A 24,327-nucleotide genomic window follows, 5' to 3' on the forward strand; every position below is an offset into this window, starting at 1 on the left:
TCAGTGTACTGCTGCAATCATTTTATAATTATTTTCAGCAGAATTTTACCTGTTGTGTGATAGTAATGATTTTGTTCGATAATTTCCACATTCCATTGGATCACCTTCCTTTGGAATGGGCACAAATATGGATCTCTTCCAGTTGGTTGGCCAGGTAGCTGTCTTCCAAATTTCTTAGTGTAGACAGGTGAGCACTTCCAGTGTTGCATCCGTTTGTTGAAACATCTCAATTGGCAGTCCCTGGGTTGTGAACAAGTTCCATTCCTGTTTCTTTAAGGTGAATTTTTAGGTAAGTCAGAACCTTTCTTTAGTGCAAGAAGGAAACCCTGGTGGCATAGTGGTTAAGAGCTACAGCTGCTAACCAAAAGGCTGGCCGTTGGAATCCACCAGGCATTCTTTGGAAACCCTATGGGGCAGTTCTATGTTGTCTTTTAGGGTTGCTATGAGTCAAAATCCACTCAATGGCAATGTTTTTTTTTTTTGTTTTTTTGTTTTAGTGCAATAAAAGGCTTGAAGCCTTTTCAGTTATTTAAAAGCTGCAGGTGAAGGTGATTGTGATGAAGAATTTGTTGCAAGTTGTGGTTGGTTCAGTTGTTTGAAAATTAGGGCAAATTTACATAAGATTAAAGGGTAAGTAAGAGTTGTCCTTTATCTGTAAGTTGAATGTAACCAGGGGCCTATACTGAGTTTGTAATTCATACCCACTCCTTAAAACCACATATCTTACCAGAAGGATAGTATCTACTACTTTAAAGGCTAGATCTGATTTACTCGCTACAATCACATGCACTTTGAATACTATGGGTGATCTTACTCATAAAAGAACTGGTTTAACTCATGGTATAATTGGTGGTTGATAATATCATCATACTTTATGGTGGGGATTTATTTTACTTCCTTGAATTATTTGCCGAACTCCTTTAGTTACATATGGCTTAAAGATTTCACAAGTCAATAGACTGGTCGACCTTGAACAGATGCTAATACTTGTTAATGCCATTTAAAATAACTTCCTTGTGCTGTTGCCCCAAACTAGCAATAAATGAAGGTTCTGAAGGAATCTTTCCCTTAAGAAGGCACAGTTTGTTGCTTGTGATAGGAAAAGTCTATGCAGACACTTAATATTGGCAAGATTATTACTTTATTATTGTGGTTGATATTGAAGAACAAAAGTACTACTTTCCCTTTGCTTTACTTTGATTCTTTTACATCTTATCCTCTCATTCTGTACCAGTCACTGTAAGTAGGAAAAAAATGGGTTTTGTAACTTGTGTTATAAAAAAAAAAAGCCATGTAGTTTTGCATATGATCTCAGAACCAGAAACCCTCCCCCAAAAAAAAAATTATACAAGGAATATAGAAAAGTTAGCGAGTACTTTAAAAGCAGCCCAAGCGTTACTTCTTAGATAAGTTCGTTCTTAACTGCTACTGTTGTTGTTCATTGCTGTCGAACCAGTTCCAACTCACAGTGACCCCATGTGTGCAGAGTAGAACTGCTCCATGGGGTTTTCAAGGTGGTGACCATTCAGTCTGCTACTAATCCACAGATAAAATGAATTGCTTGGTCCTCTGTATCCCACTGTACCCTATTCAAGCTCCCATCAAAATATCCCTTCACACTGTTCTGATTCTTTATTTCTTTGTTGTCTTTTCTCTCCCCTTAACTGTGGTCCCTTGAGGTCAGACATACAAGAGCATGACTTCTTTGTCTTTTGTAGCCATACTACCCAACACAGTGCCTAGTTCAGAGTAAGCACTTATTATAATTATTGAATGAATGAGCCATGAAGAAAGATACTTTATCCTCCAAAATTTTGTTTTGTATTTTTAAATATATTGACTGTTGAGTAAGCGTTCATATATTTATTTCAGACATATTTATTGAACAATTACTATATACCAGGTGCTGAGAATACAACCATGAATAAGACACTATCTTTTCTTCTATAAACCAAAAACCAAACCTATTGTTGTTGACATGATTCCAACTCAAAGTTTCTTCTGTAGGATACTGAAAAATACCAACAAGGAAACAGATACTCTGCGATAAGTTCTTTAGAGCAGAAGTACAGAACATCAGTCCTGTATGGTCAGGGGAGTCTTCCACTTGTGCATAAGCTACTAGACTTTCTGGAGGAAATGACATCTAAGCTAAGATGTAAAGAATAAGTTGGAGTTCGATGGGGAGATAGGATTAGGGAGATAGGGAAAGGAAAGAGTACTTCAGGCTGAGGGAACAGTAAATGCAAAGGACTAGAAAATGAAGAAAGCCTGATAAGTTTGGAGAACTGCAATTGTTTCAGTTTGGGTAGAGTGCAGAGCTCTAGAGGGGAAACACCACAGATGAGGATGGAAAAGTAAGCCAAGGCCAGATCTCAAGAGAATTGGAACTTTAGCCAAAAAACTTTTAGAAACCATTGAAAAGAGAGGCAGATGCTAGGCTGTTAGAGTAACTTACAAGACCAACAATATTTGCAAAACTATGATGTTGTGTGTTAGCAGAAATATTTTCTCCACGTAAATGGCTAATCTACGTTAGTTACAGGTACAGTGTTAATCGGGCAGTTAATGGTAGACCCTCTTTTGATGGTCAAGATGAACGCTATTATCTCCTGTGTTTTTCTATCCAGAGAATCAAGAGAAAATTTTAAAGACATTGGAGAACTAATAAGAATGAACAGCACTGCTTTCTACCAGTTGGAAACATTTTTAAAGTGGTTTATTTAAATGTTCAGGTAACAGAGTGCACTTTGTATTTGAAAGCTACATTAGTTCTTGGTTGTAAGGAGTGCTAAATTGAAGTGGAAAGTGGACCAGAAGAAAATACAAGTGAATGAACTTCACAATTACATAATTTTTGTTGTTACAGTAATACTTAAAATACCATCGAATCAGCCAGAATTTGAAAAATATGGCTTGAAGTTATTACTAGTAGTCAACATTTATTTTCTGAATTATCTGAGAATGTCAAGAATATGAGCATACACTTTATATATTTCAGAAAATTGGAAAATTCTTCTTTTTATATTGATCAGAAATTTGCCACCATGTAACTACCCACTGGTCCTAGTTCTACTGTATGCAATATGATTTTTGTTTTGCTAATTTAATTTTCTATACTTTTATCAGCATTTTCACCAGAATGAACAAAATCTATTATAGATTTTTTTTAATTCATTCCGCCCTAACCTATGTGTTCCAGATTAGATTAAAGGGTCTCTATTTCCTGAGAAATTTTAAGATAAAGTTAGGCATAACTATACTAAGAATAGGGTATAGCCTGTAAGTGTTTTCTGCTTAGAGTCGGAACACGGTGAAACAAATTCCCCTACAATTCTATGATTCACATGACTGGTAATATACATGTGGATACAGTGTTACCGAAAGCCTATCTAACCAAGTACCCCTTTATATTAGTTGCTCAGATATTGAAGAAGAAGAGCAGGCTCATCTGTGTGAGACCGCTCTCCCAAGATGAAGCTAGAAAAGAGGTCCTAAATATACCTTTTCACAAGCCTAAATTAAATCAGAGACCCTTTTATGTCTTCTGCAGTTGCAATGACATAAAAGCAGGATGAGTAGCTAAAAAATTAAACGTGGATCATGTGAGAAAATAACACCAAACATTTCAAGAATAAATTGGCATCCAGATCTAGAGGAGAGAAATAGATTTGGTAATGACCTACTCACCGAATCATTCTCAGAGATACCCTGGGTACTGAGCTTTATATTAGACCATCACTTATTTTGGAATATCTTAACCTGCCTAGAGTCATAAACGATCAGCTGAGGCTGCCAAATTTTCCCCAAAACCAGAAATATTTTGCATGTACATACCTCATCCTGAGATGAAAATTAATAAGAGAAATTCTAAAGAAAAAAGCATTGCTTGAAGCTATCATTGTTATACAACCATCTATGGTACCAGGAGACATCAGACTTGGCAAAGACGCTAGAATATTAATGTAATAGTCGGACCACATAGAATTGGAAAGTTGACAAGTTGTGCTTTACTTCTGTATGATAGATGTAAGGTTCAAGTTGTCTTTTAAGTGGGAGAAAAAGGTATGGCTCCAAGATAACTTTGTCACAGTAGTGACATCCGATCAGTTTCATTGTTTGACATTGATGATCTGAAGGACTCAGATTATAGCAGCTGTTTGTTGTGTGTGGTGGACAGGCCAGATTGTGATATATACTATATTCGGAGTTCTCTGTCAGTACAAGGAGTCTGTAACCAGGTATTCTCAAACCAACTCAGTGACAGTACGCAGCCAGGAAAATTGTTCTTGACAATGTCCAGGAGATCTTTTGGGTTCTCACAACCTATGTTCTATGTCAATACTGAATGATTCTCTAAGGTGCTTCATCCCTCCATGTCACTGGAATTTGTTTATTAGACAGGATTCTGAGATTAGGAGTCAGTTTGATTATAAGAAATGTATTAATGCCTCACAGCCTTTCATATAAAAAAGAGGAAAACAAAGACTTATAAAAGCCTATATCATGACTTTGGGAGGTCAGAGAGTTATATGTGCCTTAGGTTATGGGATTCTAAGCTGTGTCAATTGACCTCAAATAAAAAGTTCATCAGAATTCCTCATGTGACCATATATAGCTTATGGATCCAGCCAGGAAGCAGAGAAAAAATTCTAAGACATAGGCCATAAACTTTTCTTAGGATTGTGCCTGTTTATTGTTTTTTATTTGTTTTTGCTTGCTTTATTGTTGAGGTAAAATGTAATACATTCTATATCTTTGTATGTCTTTTATTTTTCTTATTTAGCTTTGTATATTTCTCTTTATACAAATTTCCTTACTCTCTTTCTCTGAAGTTATATAACTTCTTAGAAATACATCCAAGAGAATCTTAATAGTTCAAACTGACTTACATAAATCTGAAATTTGCATTGTCTCAGCAGGTTGATTGGTTATGTAGGAAAGCTAGTTTGCATTCAGTAGACTATATTGGTAATATGTCTCTTACATTTGTTTTCTTCTTTCTATTCTCACACACTTCTTGTTATTGTTAGGTGCCATCGAGGCAGTTCCAACTCCTAGCAACCCCGTGTACAACAGAATGAAACACTGCTGGTCCTGTGCCATTCTCACAATCATTGTTTAGCTTGAGCCCATTGTTGCGGCCACTGTGTCAATCTTATCTCGTTGAGGGTCTTCCTCTTTTTTGCTGACCCTCTACTTTACCAAGCATGTCCTTCTCCAGGAATTGATCCCTTCTGATAACATGTCCAAAGTATGTGAGATGTAGTCACATCATCCATGCTTCTAAGGAGAATTCTGGTGGTACTTCTTCCAAGATAGATTTGCTGGTTCTTTTGGCAGTCCATGGTATATTCAATATTCCTCATTAATATACCACAATTCAAAGGCGTCAGTTCTTCTTCTGTCTTCCTTATTAATTGTCCAGCTTTCACATGCATATAAGGCTATTGAAAACACTATGGCTTAGGTTAGGTGCACCTTAGTCTTCAAGGTGACGACTTTGCTTTTTTAACGTTTTTTTTGCTTTTTTAACATTTTAAAGAAGTCTTTTACAGCCGATTTGCCCAATGTAATGCATCTTATCATTTCTTGACTGCTGCTTCCATGAGTGTTGATGGTGGATCCAAGTAAAATTAAATCCTTGACAACTTCAGCCTTTTCTCCGTATATTATGATGTTGCTTATTGGTCCAGTTATGAGGATTTTTGTTTTCTTTATGTTGAAGTGTAATCCATACTGAAGGCTGTGGTCTTTGATCTTCATCATTAAGTGTTCCAGTCCTCTTCATTTTCAGTAAGCAAGGTTGTGTCATCTGCGTAACGCAGGTTGTTAATGAATCTTTCTCCAATCTTGATGCCCCGTTCTTCCTCATATAGTCTAGCTTCTTGGTTTATTCGCTGAGCATGCAGATTGAATAGGTACGGTAAAAGAATACAACCCTGACTCACACCTTTCCTGACTTTAAACTGTGCAGTATCTCATTGTTCTTTTCGAATGACTGCCTCTTGATCTATGTACAGGTTCCTCATGAGCACAATTAAGTATTCTGGAATTCCCATTCTCTGCAACGTTATTCATAATTTGTTATGATCCACACAGTCGAATGCCTTTGCATAGTCAATAAAACACAGGTAAATATCCTTTTTGGTATTCTTTGCTTTCAGCCAGGATCCGTCTGATAACAGCAACGATATCCCTGGTTCCACGTCCTCTTCTGAATCCAGCTTGAATTTCTGGTAGTTGTCTGTTGATGTACTTGCTGCAGCTGCTTTTGAATGATCTTCAGCAAAATTTTACTTGTGTGTGACATTAATGATATCGTTTGATAATTTTCACATATGGTTGGATCACCTCTCTTGGGAATAGGGATAAATATGGATCTCGTCCAGTTGGTTGGCCAGGTAGCTGTCTTCCAGATTGCTTGGCACAGACGAGTGAGCACTTCCAGTGCTGCATCCGGTATTTGGAACATTGGTATTCTGTCAGTTCCTGGAGCCTTGTTTTTCACCAGCACCTTCAGTGAGGCTTGGACTTTTTCTTTCAGAATCATCAGTTCCTGATCATGTGCTACCTCCTGAAATGGTTCAACATCAACCAATTCTTCTTGGTATAGTGGCTCTGTATATTCCTTCCATCTTCTTTTGATGCTTCCTGTATCATTTAATATTTTTTCCATAGAATCTTTCAGTATTGCAACTCAAGGCTTAAATTTTTTTTCATTTCTTTCAGCTTAAGAAATGCTGAGCGTATTCTTCCCTTTTGGTTTTCTATCTCCAGGTCTTTGCACATGTCATTATAATACTTTACTTTGTCTTCCAGAGCCGCCCTTTGAAATCTTTTGTTCGACTCCTCCATGTCATCATTTCTTCCTTTTGCTTTAGCTACTCAACATTCAAGAGCAAGTTTCAGAGTGTCTTCTGACATCCATTCTGGTCTTTTCTTTCTTTCCTGTCTTTTTAATGATCTCTTACTTTTTTCATGTGTGATGTCCTTGATGTCATTCCACAACTTGTCTGGTCTTCAGTCATTAGCGTTCAACGTGTCAAATCTATTCTTGAGATGGTCTTTAAATTCAGAAAACCAGAAGACTAGATATTAGTAATGTTTTCAAAAAAGGAAAATTTTAAGGACCACCAGAGGCTTTATTTTGCCATATTTAGATTAAGAAGAATAAGGAAGTGATAAGCTTATTAGTTCGTATAGATTTAATAACTTTCAAGAAGAATGATCTTCAAATTGAAAATTCAAGGGAGTGAATCAAAATCCAGAATTGGTGAAATACTAAGAAATTTCCTGGACTTTGAATATGAGACTTAAAAGATCTGACAGATGAAATCACAGACCATCTTTGGTAATTTGAAAAAAAAAAAAAAATCGTGAGAATTGTAAGAAGGCTAGGAAGAAAAAATGTCATATTTTTCAAGGAATCATTAGGCTGTACTCTGGAAGTGGTAAATCAGGGTATTTGCTGTTGATCCCTAAAAAATTCTAGAATAAAAATTTTAAATATCATTCCTGAGCTCTTAGTAAAGAGTGAGCACTGGAAGCAAAAATAAGTTCACTGCAAACAAGTCCTTCTGCATGGTTGTTTGTTTTATTTTTCATTGTGGTATCAAAAAGGGCAACCAGGACCACACAATAGAATTACTTAGTTTATTTCTGCAAAATGCAGATAATCACCTATGAAAAGGAGAATTGTGTTAGGTACTTTTAAGACAGAAAGAATTATTACTGTTGGAAAATGAAAATTCTTCATTGTGCTCAGTCACCTTTGGATACATCTTCTTTGGATTCAGATTTTCATTCTGGATTTGCTTTCAGTGTGGGTGAACAAACCCATGTACAAAGTCCATTTTACAGATTAGATAACACATGGTAATAATTTGCTAACTTATGAATTGTTGTACAAATTCCACTTCATATGATCACTCCTATTTATATTTACTCCTATTAATATTCAGTGGGATATACTCAAGGTCATACTTTGGCTCTCGTGCACTTGCTCTAATTTTCTTCAGTTGCGGCTTGAACTTGCATATGAGCAATTGATGGTCTGTTCCACAGTCAGCCTCTGGCTCTTCCATCACCTGTTTCAACAGATGTAGTCAGTTTGATTCCTGCGTATTCCATCTAGCGAGGTCCATGTGTACGTGTAGTCGCCATTTATGTTGGTAAAAAAAAAGTGTTTGCAATGAAGAAGTTGTTGGTCTTGCAAAATTCTATCATGTGATCTCTGGCATCGTTCCTGTCACCAAGGCCATATTTTCCAACTGCCAATCCTTCTTTGTTTCCAACTTTTGCGTTCCAATCACCAGTAATTACCAATGCATCCTGATTGCACGTTCAATCGATTTCAGAAGTTGATAAAAAAAATCTTCAATTTCTTCATCTTTGGCCTTAGTGGTTGGTGAATAAATTTGAATAATAGTCATATTAACTGGTCTTCCCTATAGGTGTATGGATATTATCCTATCACTGATAGCACTGCAATTCAGGATAGATCTTGAAATGTTCTTTTTGATGATGAATGCAACGCCATTCCTCTCTAAGTTGTCATTCCTGGCATAGTAGACCATATGATTGTCAGATTCAAAATGGCCAATACCAGTGTAGTTCAGCTCACTAATACCTGGGATATCGATGTTTATCCACTCTATTCCATTTTTTATGATTTCCAGTTTTCCTAGATTCATACTTTGTACATTCCATGTTCTGATTATTAATGGATGTTTGCAGATATTTCTTCTCAGTTTGAGTTGTGCCACATCAACAAATGAAGGTCCCAAAAGCTTAACGTTATCCACGTCTTCCCACACACTAGTTCAGGCACTTATTACCTGTAGTTTGGACTATTATAATGGCCTCCTAACAAGAGTTCTCATTTTAAAACTCTAATTTTTCTAGTCTGTTCTAAACATTTTGTCAAAATTAATCTTCTAAAAGCATAGCTTCCATATTATCACTTCCAACCCCAGGCACTTGTAATGATTCCGCATGGCCTATTAAATAAAAGACAGACTTCTTTTCAAGTTTGTCCACAAATTATTTCAACCATTGATTCATATTGTTCTTCTCTTGATATCCCACTTTGACGAAACTACTCACTATCATCTATCCTTTATGACTCATACTTTCCAGTCCTATGCTTCTGCTCAAGCAGATCCCTTCTTCTAGCATATCTTCTGTTTCTCATCTTTACTGTTTTCAATCTTACTTATCTTTCGAATATAACTTCTTCTTTGAAGCCTTTCTTGATTTCTTCAACCAAATATTAAACTTTTATTCCTTCAGTTATTTCATGACCTTTTCTACCCTTTGTAGAAATAGTTATTAATGTACATATCCGCTTTACCAAAAAGCAAGCTTCTTGTAGACAGGAATTGTCTTATTAATTTTTTTTTTTTTACCATTCAGAAGTGGAGCCTTTAAATAGACAAGATATTTTGTTTAATGGAAAGTACAAAGAAGACAGACAGATATGGGTTCAGTTTTTGAATTTCGTACTTATTAGTATGGTGATGTTGATTATATTTTATAAATTCATTCTGCCTCAGATTCTTTAATTTTTAAAAAAGGATAATAATTTCTATTTCACAGAGCTATTATAAGAATTAAATGATGTTATTATGTAAGAAACCTACCATAATACTTGTGATAGTTATTTTTACATGTCAGCTTGGGTAAGCTATAGTACCCAGTTATTTAATCAAACAGTAATTTAGTTGTTGCTGTTATGATATTTTGTAGATGTGGCTAACATCTACAGTTAATTTTAAGTAAAGGAGATTACGCTTGGTAATGTGGGTGCTTCTCATCAATCATTCTAAGGTCTTAAGAGCAAAAATTGAGGTTTCCTGGAGAAAAAAATGCTGCCTCAACACTATAATATAAAATAAATGAATGAACAAACCAACCAATCAACCAAATCCAAATTCTGGAGTTGAAAATGACAATAACTGAAATTTAAAAATTCACTAGAGGGGGTCAGCAGTTGATTTGAACTGGTAGAAGACTGAATTAGCAAACCTGAAGATAGATCAGTAGGGATTATGGAAACTTAAGAAGAGAGAGAAAAAAGAATGAAGAAAAATGAACAGAGCCTAAGAGAATGTGTAATGAGAGTATCTGAAAGAGAGGAGAGAAAGGAGTAGAAAAAATATTCAAAGAAATAATGGCTAAAAATTTCCCAATTTTATTGAAAAATAATAACCTGAATATCCAGGAAGCTCAACAAAATCCAACTAGGATAAATGCAAAGGTATCCATAAGCAAACACATCATAGTAAAAATACTGAAGGTCAGAGATAAAGAGAAAATCTGGAAAGCAGCAAGAGAAAAATGACCTGTCACTTATAACCAAACCAAAAACTGCTGCCGTCAAGTCGATTCTGACTCATAGCAATCCTATAGGACAGAGTAGAACTGTCCCATAGAGTTTCCAAGGAGCACCTGGTGGATTCAAACTGCTGACCTTTTGGTTAGCAGCCATAGCACTTAACCATTATACCACCAGGGTTTCCCTTGTCACTTATAAGGGAACCCCAATTAGGTTACAGTTGACTTCTTAAAAAAAATGGAAGTCAGAAGTGGCAAAATAACATATTCACAGTACTCAGGAAAATCTGTTGTTGTTGATAAATAAGAATCCTATATCCAGCAAAACTTTCAAAATAAAGACTTTTCCAGATAAACATGAACTGAGAGAATTTGCTGCTAGCAGATTTGACTTTCAAGAAAGAGTAAAGGAAATTCTTCAGAATGAAAGCAAGTGGCCCCTGATGGTAACTTGAATCTACGTGAAAAAACAAACAGCACCAGTAATGGTAGCTATGTAATTGTAAAAGAGAATATAAATGCCTATTTTTCTTCTTTCTTAACTGATTTAAAAAGCATTTGTATAAAATTACAGGTATTGTATTAATTACCTAATGCTGCTATAACAAAAGTGCCCCAAGTGGTTGGCTTTTCAGCGTTTCTCAAGCTGAAAGAACTGAAGAAAAAATTCAACCCTCAAGTTGCAATACTGAAGGATTCCATGGGGAAAATATTAAATGATGCAGGAAGCATCAAAAGAAGATGGAAAGAATACACAGAGTCATTATACCGAAAAGAATTAGTCAATATTCAACCATTTCAAGAGGTGGCATATGATCAGGAACCGATGGTACTGAAGGAAGAAGTCCAAGCTGCTCTGAAGGCACTGGCGAAGAACAAGGCTTCAGGAATTGATGGAATATCAATTGAGATGTTTCAACAAACAGATGCAGCACTGGAGGTGCTCACTCATCTATGCCAAGAAATATGGAAGACAGCTTCCTGGCCAACTAATTGGAAGAGATCCGTATTTATGCCTATTCCCAAGAAAGGTGATCCAACCGAATGTGGAAATTATAGAACAATATCATTAATATCACACGCAAGCAAAATTTTGCTGCAGATCATTAAAAAATGGCTGCAGCGGTATATCGACAGGGAACTGCCAGGAATTCAGGCCGGTTTCAGAAGAGGACATGGAACCACGGGTATCATTGCTGACGTCAGATGGATCCTGGCTAAAAGCAGAGAATACCAGAAGGAGGTTTACCTGTGTTTTATTGACTATGCAAAGGCATTTGACTGTGTGGATCATAACAAACTATGGATAACAGTGCGAAGAATGGGAATTCCAGAACACTTAATTGTGCTCACGAGGAACCTTTACATAGATCAAGAGGAAGTTGTTCAGACAGAACAAGGGGATACTGATTGGTTTAAAGTCAGGAAAGGTGTGCGTCAGGGTTGTATTCTTTCACCATACCTATTTAATCTGTATGCTGAGCAAATAATCCAAGAAGCTGGACTATATAAAGAAGAACGGGGCATCCAGATTGGAGGAAGACTCATGAACAACCTGCGTTATGCAGATGACACAACCTTGCTTGCTGAAAGTGAAGAGGACTTGAAGCACTTACTAATGAAGATCAAAGACCACAGCCTTCAGTATGGATTACACCTCAACATAAAGAAAACAAAAATCCTCACAACTGGACCAATGAGCAACATCACGATAAATGGACAAAAGACTGAAGTTGTGAAGGATTTCATTTTACTTGCATCCACAATCAACAGCCATGGAAGCAGCAGTCAAGAAATCAAAAGACTCGTTGCATTGGGCAAATCTGCTGCAAAGGACCTCTTCAAAGTGTTGAAGAGCAAAGATGTCACCCTGAAGACTAAGGTGCTCCTGACCCAAGCCATGGTATTTTCAATCGCATCATATGCATGTGAAAGCTGGACAATGAATAAGGAACACCGAAGAAGAGTTGACGCCTTTGAATTGCAGTGTTGGTGAAGAATATTAAATATACCATGGGCTGCCAAAAGAACGAACAAATCTGTCTTAGAAGAAGTACAACCAGAATGCTCCTTAGAGGCAAGGATGGCGAGACTGCATCTTACATACTTTGGACATGTTGTCAGGAGGGATCAGTCTGTGGAGAAGGACATCATGCTTGGCAGAGTACAGGGTCAGTGGAAAAGAGGAAGACCTTCAATGAGGTGGATAGACACAGTGGCTGCAACAATGAGCTCAAGCATAAGAACGATTGTAAGGATGGCACAGGACCGAGCAATGTTTCGTTCTGTTGTGCATAGGGTCACTATAAGTTGGAACCGACTTGACAGCACCTTACAACAACGTAACGTATAGAAAAGTAACATACTCACCCACTGCTGTTGAGTCGATTCCAGCTCATAGCAATCCTATATGACAGAATTGAACTGCCCCGTATGGTTTTCAAGGCTGTAAATCATTACTGAAGTAGACTGTCACATGTTTCTCCTGCAGAATATCTGGTGGTATGAACTGCCAACGCTTCAGTTAGCAGCCAAGCACTTTAACCACTGAGCTGCCAGGGCTCAGAAATGTAATATATGTGTAATGTATTTTCTAATAGCAGCACAAGGGAGGTGAGCAGAAGCAAAGCTGTATTGGGCTAAGGAAATGATGTAGACAGTAAAATGATAATTATAATAATGTACTGTTGGTTACTAATAGTCTACATGAACCATGGCCTCATCTACCATGAGACCAGAAGAACCAGATGGTGCCTGGCTATCACTACTGACCATTCTGTTCAGGGCTACAGTAGATGGATCCATATAGAATGGGAGAAAAATTTGGAACAGAACTCAAATTCTTAAAAAAGTCCAGACTTACCGAACTGGTTGAGACTAGAGGACTCCCTGAGACGATCCCACTTGAGATACACTTTAAACCTTAAACCAAAATTATTCTTTAAGGTTACCTTTTAGCTAAATAACAGATTGGCTCATAAAATAAAGACTATATCTGTAATTAATGAGCTCCTTTAGAAAACTGGGAGCCCTGATGGTGTAGTGGTTAAGAGCTACGGCTGCTAACCAAAATGTCGGCAGTTCAAATCCACCAGTCACTTTTTGCAAACCCTATGGGGCAGTTCTACTCTGCCCTGTAGAGTCACTTTGAGTCAGAGTCAACTTGACGGCACCAGGTTTGGTTTGGGTTTTGGTTTAAAAAAAATACCTATAGGGGACCAAATGGTCAAAAATTACTCTAAAGCAAAAATGAGACGGTAAGAAGAAACTAGAGTACTGATACAACCAGAATGGAATAAATGAGAATGTTGACACATTGTGAAAAATGTCACCAATATCACAGAATAATTTATGTAGAAATTGTTAAACAGGAACCTAATTTGCTGTGTAGACCCTCACCTTAAGCGCAATAAAAGATTTAAAAATGTATTGTTGGTTTTATAACATTAATAGATGTAGTATGTATTAGCAATAATGCCACAAAAGGGGTGAAAGAAAATAAACTTATAAAGGGGTAACATTTCTATATGCCACTGGAATTAAGCTAGTATAAATCTAAAACTTATTTTGATAGGATGTATATGGTAAATCCTAGAGCAACCACAAAAAAAAAGAATTCAAAAAGTATACTGAGAAAGTCATTAAATTAAAATGCTACATTGGCAAATTTTGCTTAATGAAAAAGAAAGCAAGAAAGAGAGAAGAGATGAACAAAAAAGATATGAGACATATAGAGAACAAAAAGTAGAATGGCAGGCATAAATCCAACTATATTCTGTCTACAGAAGACACAGTTTAATTTCAAAGACACAAATAGATTGAACTTAAAAGGATGGAAAAAGATATATTATGTAAATAGCAACCATAAGCTAGAATGGCTGTACTAATACCAGAGAAAATTTTAAAACAAGAAAAGCTACTAGAGATAAAGAGGGACATTTTATAACAATAAAAATGTCAATCCATCATGAGGATAAAATAAATATAAACCTATATGCACCTAAGAACAGAGCATCAGAATACATGAAGGAATATCTGACCGAAATGAAAGGAGAAATAGGCATTTCAAAAATAACAGTTGAAGACTTCAATACCCCACTTTAAATAATGGATAGGACAACTGCACAGAAAATCAACAAGGAAATGGAAAACTTGAGCAACATTATAAACCAACTAGACAGTAGACCTGACTGATATCAACAAAAAAATATACATTCTTTTCAGGTTCACATGAAACATTTTCAGGATAGACCACATGCTGGGCCATCAACAAATGTAATAGGAAAGAAATAATGCAAAGTATATTTTATGAATACAATGGAATGAAATTAGAAATCAATACCAGGAAAATTTTTGAGAAACTCACAAATAGGTAGAAATTAAACAACACATTTCTAAATAGCCAATGTATTGAGGAAATCAAAAGGAAAACTGGAAAATTCTTAGAAATGAAAATACAACATACAAAAACTTGTGAGATGCAGCTAAAGCAGTGTTTAGAGGGAAATTCATAGCTATAAGTGACTATAGTAAGAAGAAAGCTCTCAAACCAGTAACTTAACCTTCCATTTTCAGGCACTGAAAAAGAAGAGCAAACAAAATATAAAGCAAGCAGAAGGAAGGAAAAAAATTAGAGCAGAAATTAATGAAGTAGAGAATAGAAAAGTGGTAAAGAAAATTAATGAAACCAAAAGCAGACTCTTTGAAAAGATCAACAAAATTGACAAGCATTTAGTTAGACTGACCAAGAAAAACAGACAGAAGACTCAAATTACTACAAAGCCTTGTTGAAAGAAATTTAAGGGAGAACAAAATTAATGAAAAGATATTCATTTTGGATCAAAAGACTTACATTATTAAGATGGCAATACTCCCCAAACTGATCTACACATTCAATGCAATTCCTATCAGAATCCCAGCTGACTTTTTTGTAGAAATTGACAGGCCGATACTGAAATTCATATGGAATTACAAGAGACCCCCAAATAGCCAAAATGATCATGAAAAAGAAGAAAAAAATTAGGTGGAATCACTTCCCAATTTCAAAATTTACTACAAAATAGTGGTAGTCGGGTACTGGCACAAGGATCGACATACGGATCATGGGAATACAATTGAGAGTTCAGTAATAAACCCAACATCTATGGTCAACCAATTTTTGACAAGGGTGCCAAGACCATTCACTGGGGAAACAATAGGCTTTTAAACAAATCATGCTGGAACAACTGGATAGCTACATGGGAAAGAATGAAGTTGGACCCTTACCTAACACTATACACAAAATTTAACTCAAAGTGGATCAGAGACTTAAATGTGAGAGCTACAACTGTAAAACTCTTAGAGAAAACATAGGGGTAAATCTTTATGACCTTGGGTTTGACAATGGATTCTTACATATGACACCAAAAGCATGAGCAACAAAAGAAAAAATAAATTGGACCTCATCAAAGTTAAAATTTTTGTGCTTCAAAAGAAAGGGAAAAGTCACTTCACAAAATGGGACATAATTGCAAATAGTATATCTGATAAGGAACTTGTATCCAGAATATATAAAGAATGCTTACAATTCAACAATGAAAAGACAAATAACCTAATTAACAGTAAATGGGAAAATAATCTGAATAGACATTTTTCCAGGGAAAATATGCAAATGGCCAATAAGCACATGAAAATATACTCCACATCATTAGTCATCAGAGCAATGCAAATCAAAACCACAATAAAATACCACTTCACACCCACTAGGATGAGGTCAGATAATAACAAGTATTGGCAAGGATGTGGAGAAATCAGAACCCTTTTACACTGCTGGTGGGAATGTAAAATGGTGCAGCTGCTTTAGAAAATAGTCTGGCAATTCCTCAAACAGTAGTTACCATAGCCAAAACATCAAACCCATTGCCATTGAGTCGATTCTAACTCATAACAGCCCTATAGGACAGAGTAGAACTGCCCCATAGGCTTTACAAGGCTGTAATCTTAATGGGAGCAGACTGCCACATCATTCTCCCACAGAGCACCTGGTGGGTTCGAACAACCAACCTTTTGGTTAACAGCAGAGCATTTAATCACTGTGCCACCAGGGCTCCTCGAGCTACCATATGACCCAACAATTCCATTCCTAGGTATATACCCAAGAGAAGTGAAAACATACGTCAAATAAAAACCTGTACATGAAAAGGACAAATATTATTTGATTCCAGCTATAGGAATCGACTCGACGGCACTGGATTTGGTTTTGGTTTTTATATGAAATATCTAGAATAGGCAAATTCATAGAGATAGAAAATAGATTAGATGTCACCAGGGGCCGGTGAGACAGGAGAATGGGGATTTATTGCTTAATGAGTACAGAATTTCTGTTTGGGATGATGCAACATTTTGGAAAGAGTGGTAATAGTTGCACACATTGTGGATGTAATTAATGTTACTGAATTGTACACTTTAAAATGATTAAAATGGCAATTTATGTTATACATTTTATCACAATTTTTTTTAATATCCTTTTTTATTGTACTTTAGATGAAGGTTTACAGGAGAAGCTAGTTTCTCATTAAACAGATAGTACACATACTATTTTATGACATTGGTTAACAACCCCACAACATATCAACACTCTCCCTTCTCAACCTTGGGTTCCCTATTACCAGCTTTCCTATCCTCTCCTGCCTTCTAGTCTTTTCCCGCAGGCTGGCGTGCCCCTTCAGTCTCGTTTTGTTTTATGGGTCTGTCTAATCTTTGGCTGAAGGGTGAACCTTGGGAGTGACTTCATTACTGAGCTAAAAGGGTGTCCAAAATCCATACCCTTGGGGCTTCTCCAGTCTCTGTCAGGCTAGTAAGTCTGTTCTTTTTTTGAGTTAGAATTTTATTCTACATTTTTCTCTAGCTCTGTCTGGGACCCTCTGTTTGGATCCCTGTCAGAGCAGTCAGTGGTGGTAGCCAGGCATGAGCTAATTGTACTGGACTCAGTCTGGTGGAGGTCATGGTAGTCGTGGTCCATTTAGTCCTTTGGACTAATCTTTACCTTGTATCTCTAGTTTTCTTCATTCTCCCTTGCTCCCAAAGGGGTGAGACCAGTGGAGTATCTTAGCTGGCCACTCGCAGGCTTTTAAGACCCCAAAGTAGAATGTAGAACATTTTCTTTATAAACTATGTTATTCCAGTTGAGCTAGATGTTCCCCATGACCATGGTCTCCATAGCCCTCAGCCCAGTAATTCAGTCCCTCAGGGAGTTTGGATATGCCTATGGAGCTTCCATGACCTTGCTTTTTTATCACAGTTTTTAAAAATTAAAAGAAAAACTTGTACTCTAATGTTTATAGCAGCATTATTTGTAATAGTCAAAAGGTAGGAACAACCCAAATATCCATCAGTGGACAAATGGATAAACAAAATGTGGTATATCCATACAATGGAATATTATTCAGCCATAAAAAGGAATGAAGTACTGATACATGTAACAACTTGGATGAACCTTGAAAACATTATGCTAAATAAAAGAAGCCAATCACAAAAGTCCTCATATCATACAATTCCATTCTCTGGTGGTGCAGTGGTTAAAAGCTCAGCTGTAACCAAAAGGTTGGCAGTTCAAATCCACAAGCCGTTCCCTGGAAAACCTATGGAACAGTTCTACTCTGTCCTATAGGGTTGCTATTAGTCGGAATTGACTTGATGGCAATGGGTTTATTCATATGAAAGTCTAGAATAAGGAAATCTGGGGAGACAGAAGGTAGATTAGTGGTTGCTTAGGACTGGGTGTGGGGTGTAAGGGTTTTCTTCTGAGGGGATGAAATGTTCTGAAATTGGTGGTGGTAGTTGCACATATCTGTGAATATACCTAAAATCCCTGAATTGTATACCTTAAATGGCTGAATTGTATGGTATGTGAATTACATCACAGTTTCGGGTGTTACTCTGGAATACTCTTCAAAATATTTTGTTAAATAAAAAAAAAATGCAGGAAAAAATAGTTTTTCTGCATCTTGATTATGGTGGTGGTGGTTATAGAATATATTAAAAATTCATAGAACCGTACATCAAAAGAGAAAGGGAGTACTTTTCATAGTATGATAATGTAAGAAAGTGAATTTTTAAAAAATACAATAGAAATTTAAAGAGAAAGGGGATTAATTGTGACCAGCGTTGGTAGTACTGGTGATGGACGTCTGGGAAGTCTTCAGGGAGAAAGTCACCCTTGAGAGTACTTTGAAGAATGGTTTGACTCTGGACAGACAGATATTTAAGGAAAGGTTTGATGAAGAAAAGAAAGTAATTTCAGCCAATGTTAATACTGGGCAAAAGTACAGGGTAGGGAATTTCTGACTAGATAGGGGTGCATTTGCTGTTTAGTTCTGCTGAACTAAAATATGCATACAGGCATACCCTGGAGATATTGCAGGTTCAGTTCCAGACCACCACAATAAAGTTAATATCACAATAAAGCTGAGTCACATGAATTTTTTGGTTTCCCAGTGCATGTGAAAGTTATGTTTACACTATACTGTAGTCTGTTAAGTGTGCAAAGCGTTATGTCTTAAAAAAATGTACATACCTTAATTAAAAAATACTTTATTGCTAAAAAGTGCTAACCATCATTTGAGCCTTCAGCAACTCGTAATCTTTTTGCTGCTGGAGGGTCTTGCCTCAAAGTTGATCCTTGCTGACTGATCAGGGTGGTGGTTGCTGAAGGTTGGGGTGGCTGTGGCAACTTCTTAAAATAAGACAACAATGAAGTTTGCTGCATAGATTGCCTCTTCCTTTCAGGAAGGATTTCTCTGGAGCATGTGATGCTGTTTGATAGCATTTTACCCACAACAGAACTTCTTTCAAAATTGGAGTCAGCCCTCTCAAACCCTGCTACTGCTTTATCAATTAAGTTTTATGTAATATTCTAAATCCTTTGTTGTCATTTCAACAATGTTCATAGCATCTTCACCAGGAGTAGATTCTACCTCAAGAAACCACTTTCTTTGCTCATTCATAAGAAGCTACTCCTATCCGTTGAAGTTTTATCATGAGATTGCAGCAATTCAGTCACATCTTCAGGCTCCACTTGTAATTCTAGTTCTCTTGCTTTTTTCCACTATATCTGCAATTACTTCCTCCGCTGAAGCCTTGAGCCCTTCAAAGCCATCCATGAGAGTTGGAATCAGCTTCTTCCAAACTCCTGTTAATGTTGATGTTTAGGCCTCATCCCACAAATTACGAATGTTTTCAGTTTACTTCGCCCAGATCCATCATAGGAATCACTATGTATGGCATCTATAGCCTTACAAAATATATTTCTTAAATAATAAGACTTGAAAGTCAAAATTGCTCCTTGATCGATGGGCTACAGAATGGATGCTGTGTTAGCAGGCATGAAAACAACATCAATCTCCTTGTACATCACAATCAGAGCTCTTGGGTAAACAGGTACATTGCCAATGAGCAGCAATATTTTGAAAGGAATCTGTTTTTTTTGAGCAGTAGGTCTCAACAGTGGGCTTAAAATATTCAGTAAACCATGTTGTAAACAGATGTGGTCATTGAGGCTTTATCGTTCATTTATACAGCACAGGCAGAGCAGATTTAGCATAATTCTGAAGGGCCTTAGGAGTTTCGGACTGGTAAATGAGCATTGGCTTCACATCTCACCAGCTGCATCAGCCCCCCGTAAGAGAGTCAGCCTGCCCTTTGAAGCCTTGAAGCCGGGTACTGACTGCTTCTCTCTTGCTGTGAAAGCCCTGGATGGCGTCTTCCAACAGAAGGCCGTCTCGTCTACCTTGAAAACCTGTGGTTTGGTGTAGCCACCTTCATTGGTTGTCTTAGCTGGATCTTCTGGATAGCTTGTGCAGCGTCTATATCAGCACTTGCCGCTTCACTTCGCATTTTTAGGTTATGGAGACGGCTCCTTTCTTTAAACCTCACGAACCAGCCTCTGCTAGCTTCAGACTTCTCTCCTGCAGCTTCCTCACTTCTCTCAGCCTTCAGAGAATTGAAGAGAGCTAGGGCCTTGCTCTGTATTAGGCTTTGACTTAAGGGAAAGTTGTGGCTGGTGTGATCTTCTGTCCAGACCACTAAAACTTTCTCCCTATCAGCAATAGGCTGTTTCACTGTCTGATCATTCATATGCTCACTGGAGCAGCACTTTTCATTTCCTTCAAGAGCGTTTCCTTTGCATTCCCAACTTAGCTACCTGGTGCAAGAGGCCTAGTTTTTTGGCCTATCTCAGTTTTCAACATGCCGTTCTCACTAAGCTTAATCATTTCTGGCTTTTGATTTGAAGTGAGAAGCATGTGACTTCCGTTCGCCAGAACACTTAGAGGCCATTGAAGGGTTATTAATTGGTCTAATTTCAATATTGTCATGTCTCAGGGAACAGGGAGGCCCAAGGCTAGGAAGAGAGACGGGAGAATGGCCAGGCAGTGGAGCAGTCAGAACACACACATTTATTGGTTAAGTTCGCCGTGTTATATAGGAGCAGTTGGTGGCGCCCCAGATCATTGACAATAGTAACATCAGAGATCACTGATCACAGATCACCATAACAGACGTAATAAAGAAAGAGTTTGAAATATTGTGAGAATTACCAAAATGTGACACAGAGACACGGAGTACAGTCTTTTGGAAGAAATAGCACTAATAGACTTGCTCAGTGCAAGGTTGCCACAAACCTTCAATTTGTAAAAATATGTATTATCTGCGAAGCACAATAAAACGAGGTATGCCTGTACAGGAAAAAGAGGCTGATTGTGGATTTCCTTGCCTGACAGGTTAAGAATTAAACACATTATTATATAGTCACTAAAAAAGCCATCAAAGGTATTTCATCAGAGCACTGCCTTATGGATCGTATTCTGTAATAACTATTAATAAGTAAATTGGAGACTGTTATGTTAATTCAGCCAGGTGGGAACGAAGAACTAATATAGGTGGCGGAGGTCTGAGTGAGGAGGGAACAGATGGTAATGATTTTTTGATATTGTGAGGAACTTGGGAGCTGGTTGGAGAGAGAGAAAAGTCTAAAAGTCAACTCTTAGGTTTTGAGCCTAAGTGACTGGGATGATAGTAGTACTATTAAGAAAAGAAAAAACAAGGAGAAAAAGAAAGAAAACTAGAGAAGTTGTTTTGGGAAGAAAGTTAACGAGTGTAGTTTGGGGTTGGTTTAGTTTGAGAATCTGGAAGCTCCTTTACTTAGAGAAGCTCTGAATAAGAGATACAGTGGTTGGTAGAGAGGAAAGGCAAAAAGAGCACTGGGCCAAGCCATCAGGAAGCCATTCCGGGCTCTCCCAAAAACTAGCTTAACTTCTCTTGGTCAGTCTCTTCCTTTGCAAAATGAGAGATTTGAATTAGAAAAGTGGTATATTATAGTGATTGAGAGTAAAGATTTTAGAGCCAGACTTTCCTGGGTTCTGCTACTGACTAGCCTTTTAACCTTGGCCATGTTATTTATTCTCTCTGGGCCTCAGCTTTTATAAAATGGGGATAATAATTACATATTACCTAATGTGGTTGCTGTGAGGAAAATGTATATACACACATGTAAATCTTCATATAAATATTATTTAGAACAGTGCTTATTATTATATAGATGAAATCCCTTTCAGACCTGTTGATCTACTGTTAACATGGTCAATTTCTATGAGACTGGCATTCCATGGCAGAGATCAGGGCCAGGGATGTAAGCTAATGATTTATTTTCTAAGGTATTCTTGAGTAGATGGGATGAGATATTGAAGGAGAAAATGAAGAGAACATAGGAATGACAAGGAACAAATGTTGAGGAAAACTATTAGGGAGCAAGAGGCAGGAGCATATAGGAGGGGCCGACAAAAGAACATTCAGAGAAAGAAAAGGAGATACACTCATGAAAGCCAAGTGTAATAGAAAAGACAAGATCAAGGAATGATAGTCTCTTATAACAGAGACCACTTGAGCTAAGTTTGAAGGTTTATGGGAAGTATCTGATGGATAGAGAGAAGTTGAAGATAAAAGCAAAGGAAATTAATTGACGGAGCATAGTTTTGTTGATTCAAGTAGCATATTAGCCTCAAGAGGAAGGAAGATAATTTCTTCCTTTGAATTGGGATAAAAGAAGGGACTGATATGTGGTGATGCAATCGAATTCTGAATTGAGAAATTTAGAAATTAAGGAAGCTCATGTTGGATGCCTTCAAAGTTTTACAGAAATAGGAAGCAAGGTCATCTATAAAGGGAAAGGAAGGTAGAGATCAGAACTGAAGTATGTTCCTAAAGAGCTTTAAATATTTTCTCTAATTCTACCCTTTGTATAAATGAAAAACAAATTATCTGTTTCAATAATAATAAGTAATATTTACTGAGGTTTTACTGTCTGTCAGGTATCATGCTAAAAGCTTGTTTCAAACATAACACATCCCTAAGAGACAAGTGGTATTAGTAGTATTACCCACATTTTACAGAGAGTAACACATGAACAGAGAAGGGATAGAAAATCACTTAGTTACTTAGCTAACAAGGAACCAAGATTGAAAACCAGATCTAACTCTAAGCTCTTAATGATCACGCTTTCTGACATTTCATTTTGAAATTTTATTAAATCACTGAAATATCGCTTCAGGAATATACTTGAATTAATGGGACAGAACATAAAGTATAGAAAAACAGTCCTTATTTACAGTGCAGTTTAATTTTAATGAAATTAACATTTTAAATAAATGGAGAAAGGATGGATTGTTAGATAAATGTATTGGAGCAATTAACTATTCATGTGAAAAAAATTAATTTTGACCCCATATTTTAAAATATACATAATAGAAATCGGAGCAGTAGTTTTCTTTCTTATAGTTTTTGTTTTTTTATGTACTTTAGGTGAAGGTTTACAGAACAAACTAGCTTCTCATTAAACAGTACACATAGTGTTTTATGACATTGGTTAACAACTCCATGACATGTCAATACTCTCCCTTCTCAACCTTGGGCTCCCTATTACTAGCTTTCCTGTCCCTTCCTGCCTTCTAGTCCTTGCCCCTGGGCTACTGTGCCCTTTAGTCTTGTTTTGTTTTATGGGCCAGAACAGTGGTTTTCTGGCTTGGGGCAGGGCTTGACTTAGAAACACAGGGGAACTTTCTGAAATAATGGTAATGTTCTATAGTTTATCAGAATGTTGATTACATGGGTCCGTTTATTTGTTAAAACTTAGAGAATTGTATATCCAAAATCTGTATATTCTATCATATGTAAATATTAGTAAAAAAAAGGGAGAAATCCATATGTGAATCTCCAAGACCTTGTATGTAAATGCACCATGGTCCCCCGGTCCTAGGCCCTACTGCGTTGTGTCTGTCTTATATACTCTTAGGTTTCTTTCTAGGTTTAAAGAAAAGAAACACATTTATATCACAACATCATTAGCATAAATGTCATTTTCCCCACTGATGATGATATTCACAAGTGAAGAATGGTATTCACTTTCTGTGAATTCTACAAAAACCAAAATCTGACCTGTTTGTATAGTGATTTTGAAACTGGTATGTTTTAAGAGGCAGCCTAGGATAACAGAACTCTTACTGAGCTGGAAGTACTCAGGAGATCTGACGTTTGTTCTGACTCTGCCACTGATCAGATGGGTAATCTGGAGCAAGTCATGCAATTTCTGTGGGCCTCAGTTTCCTTGTTGGCTAAATAAATGGACTGATGACTGAGGGTCCCTCCAGGCTTAAGATTTAAGAACCCTGTTAATTCACATGGATCTTAAGTGAAATTGATCACTCAACCCACCGTAAAAAAAAAAAAAAAAATAGGTGGAAAGACCATCTGAAAAAGTCTGAATTTTAAAATTGAGTTTAAGCTCAGTAACTTAAAGTAAGATTTTTTTTTTTTTTTTTTTTGTGGTTTGAAACAGGTGACAACTAAAGCTAAGCAACTGAAGGACTCAGTTACCTGCTCCCCAGGTGAGTTAGCACCACTTTATTTTATGAATCTAAGGTGGTTTCTTAAAAATAAATACTTTTTTACAATAACTTC

The 24,327-nt window shown here is 36.9% G+C and overlaps 1 protein-coding gene across 3 annotated transcripts in view; it reads left to right on the top strand.

The window, feature by feature from the left end:
* The window catches only part of DNAJC1 (DnaJ heat shock protein family (Hsp40) member C1), a 323,430-nt gene that overhangs the window by 291,651 nt on the left and 7,452 nt on the right, over positions 1-24,327 (top strand). For all 3 annotated transcript variants that reach the window (XM_049881877.1, XM_049881878.1, XM_049881879.1), the window contains one exon: positions 24,206-24,254. In XM_049881877.1, coding sequence (XP_049737834.1) covers positions 24,206-24,254 — 49 coding nt within the window. The remainder of the gene's footprint in view (positions 1-24,205; positions 24,255-24,327) is intronic.

This window comes from Elephas maximus, chromosome 4 (genome assembly GCF_024166365.1).
Source record: "Elephas maximus indicus isolate mEleMax1 chromosome 4, mEleMax1 primary haplotype, whole genome shotgun sequence".
Taxonomy (NCBI): Eukaryota; Metazoa; Chordata; class Mammalia; order Proboscidea; family Elephantidae; genus Elephas; species Elephas maximus.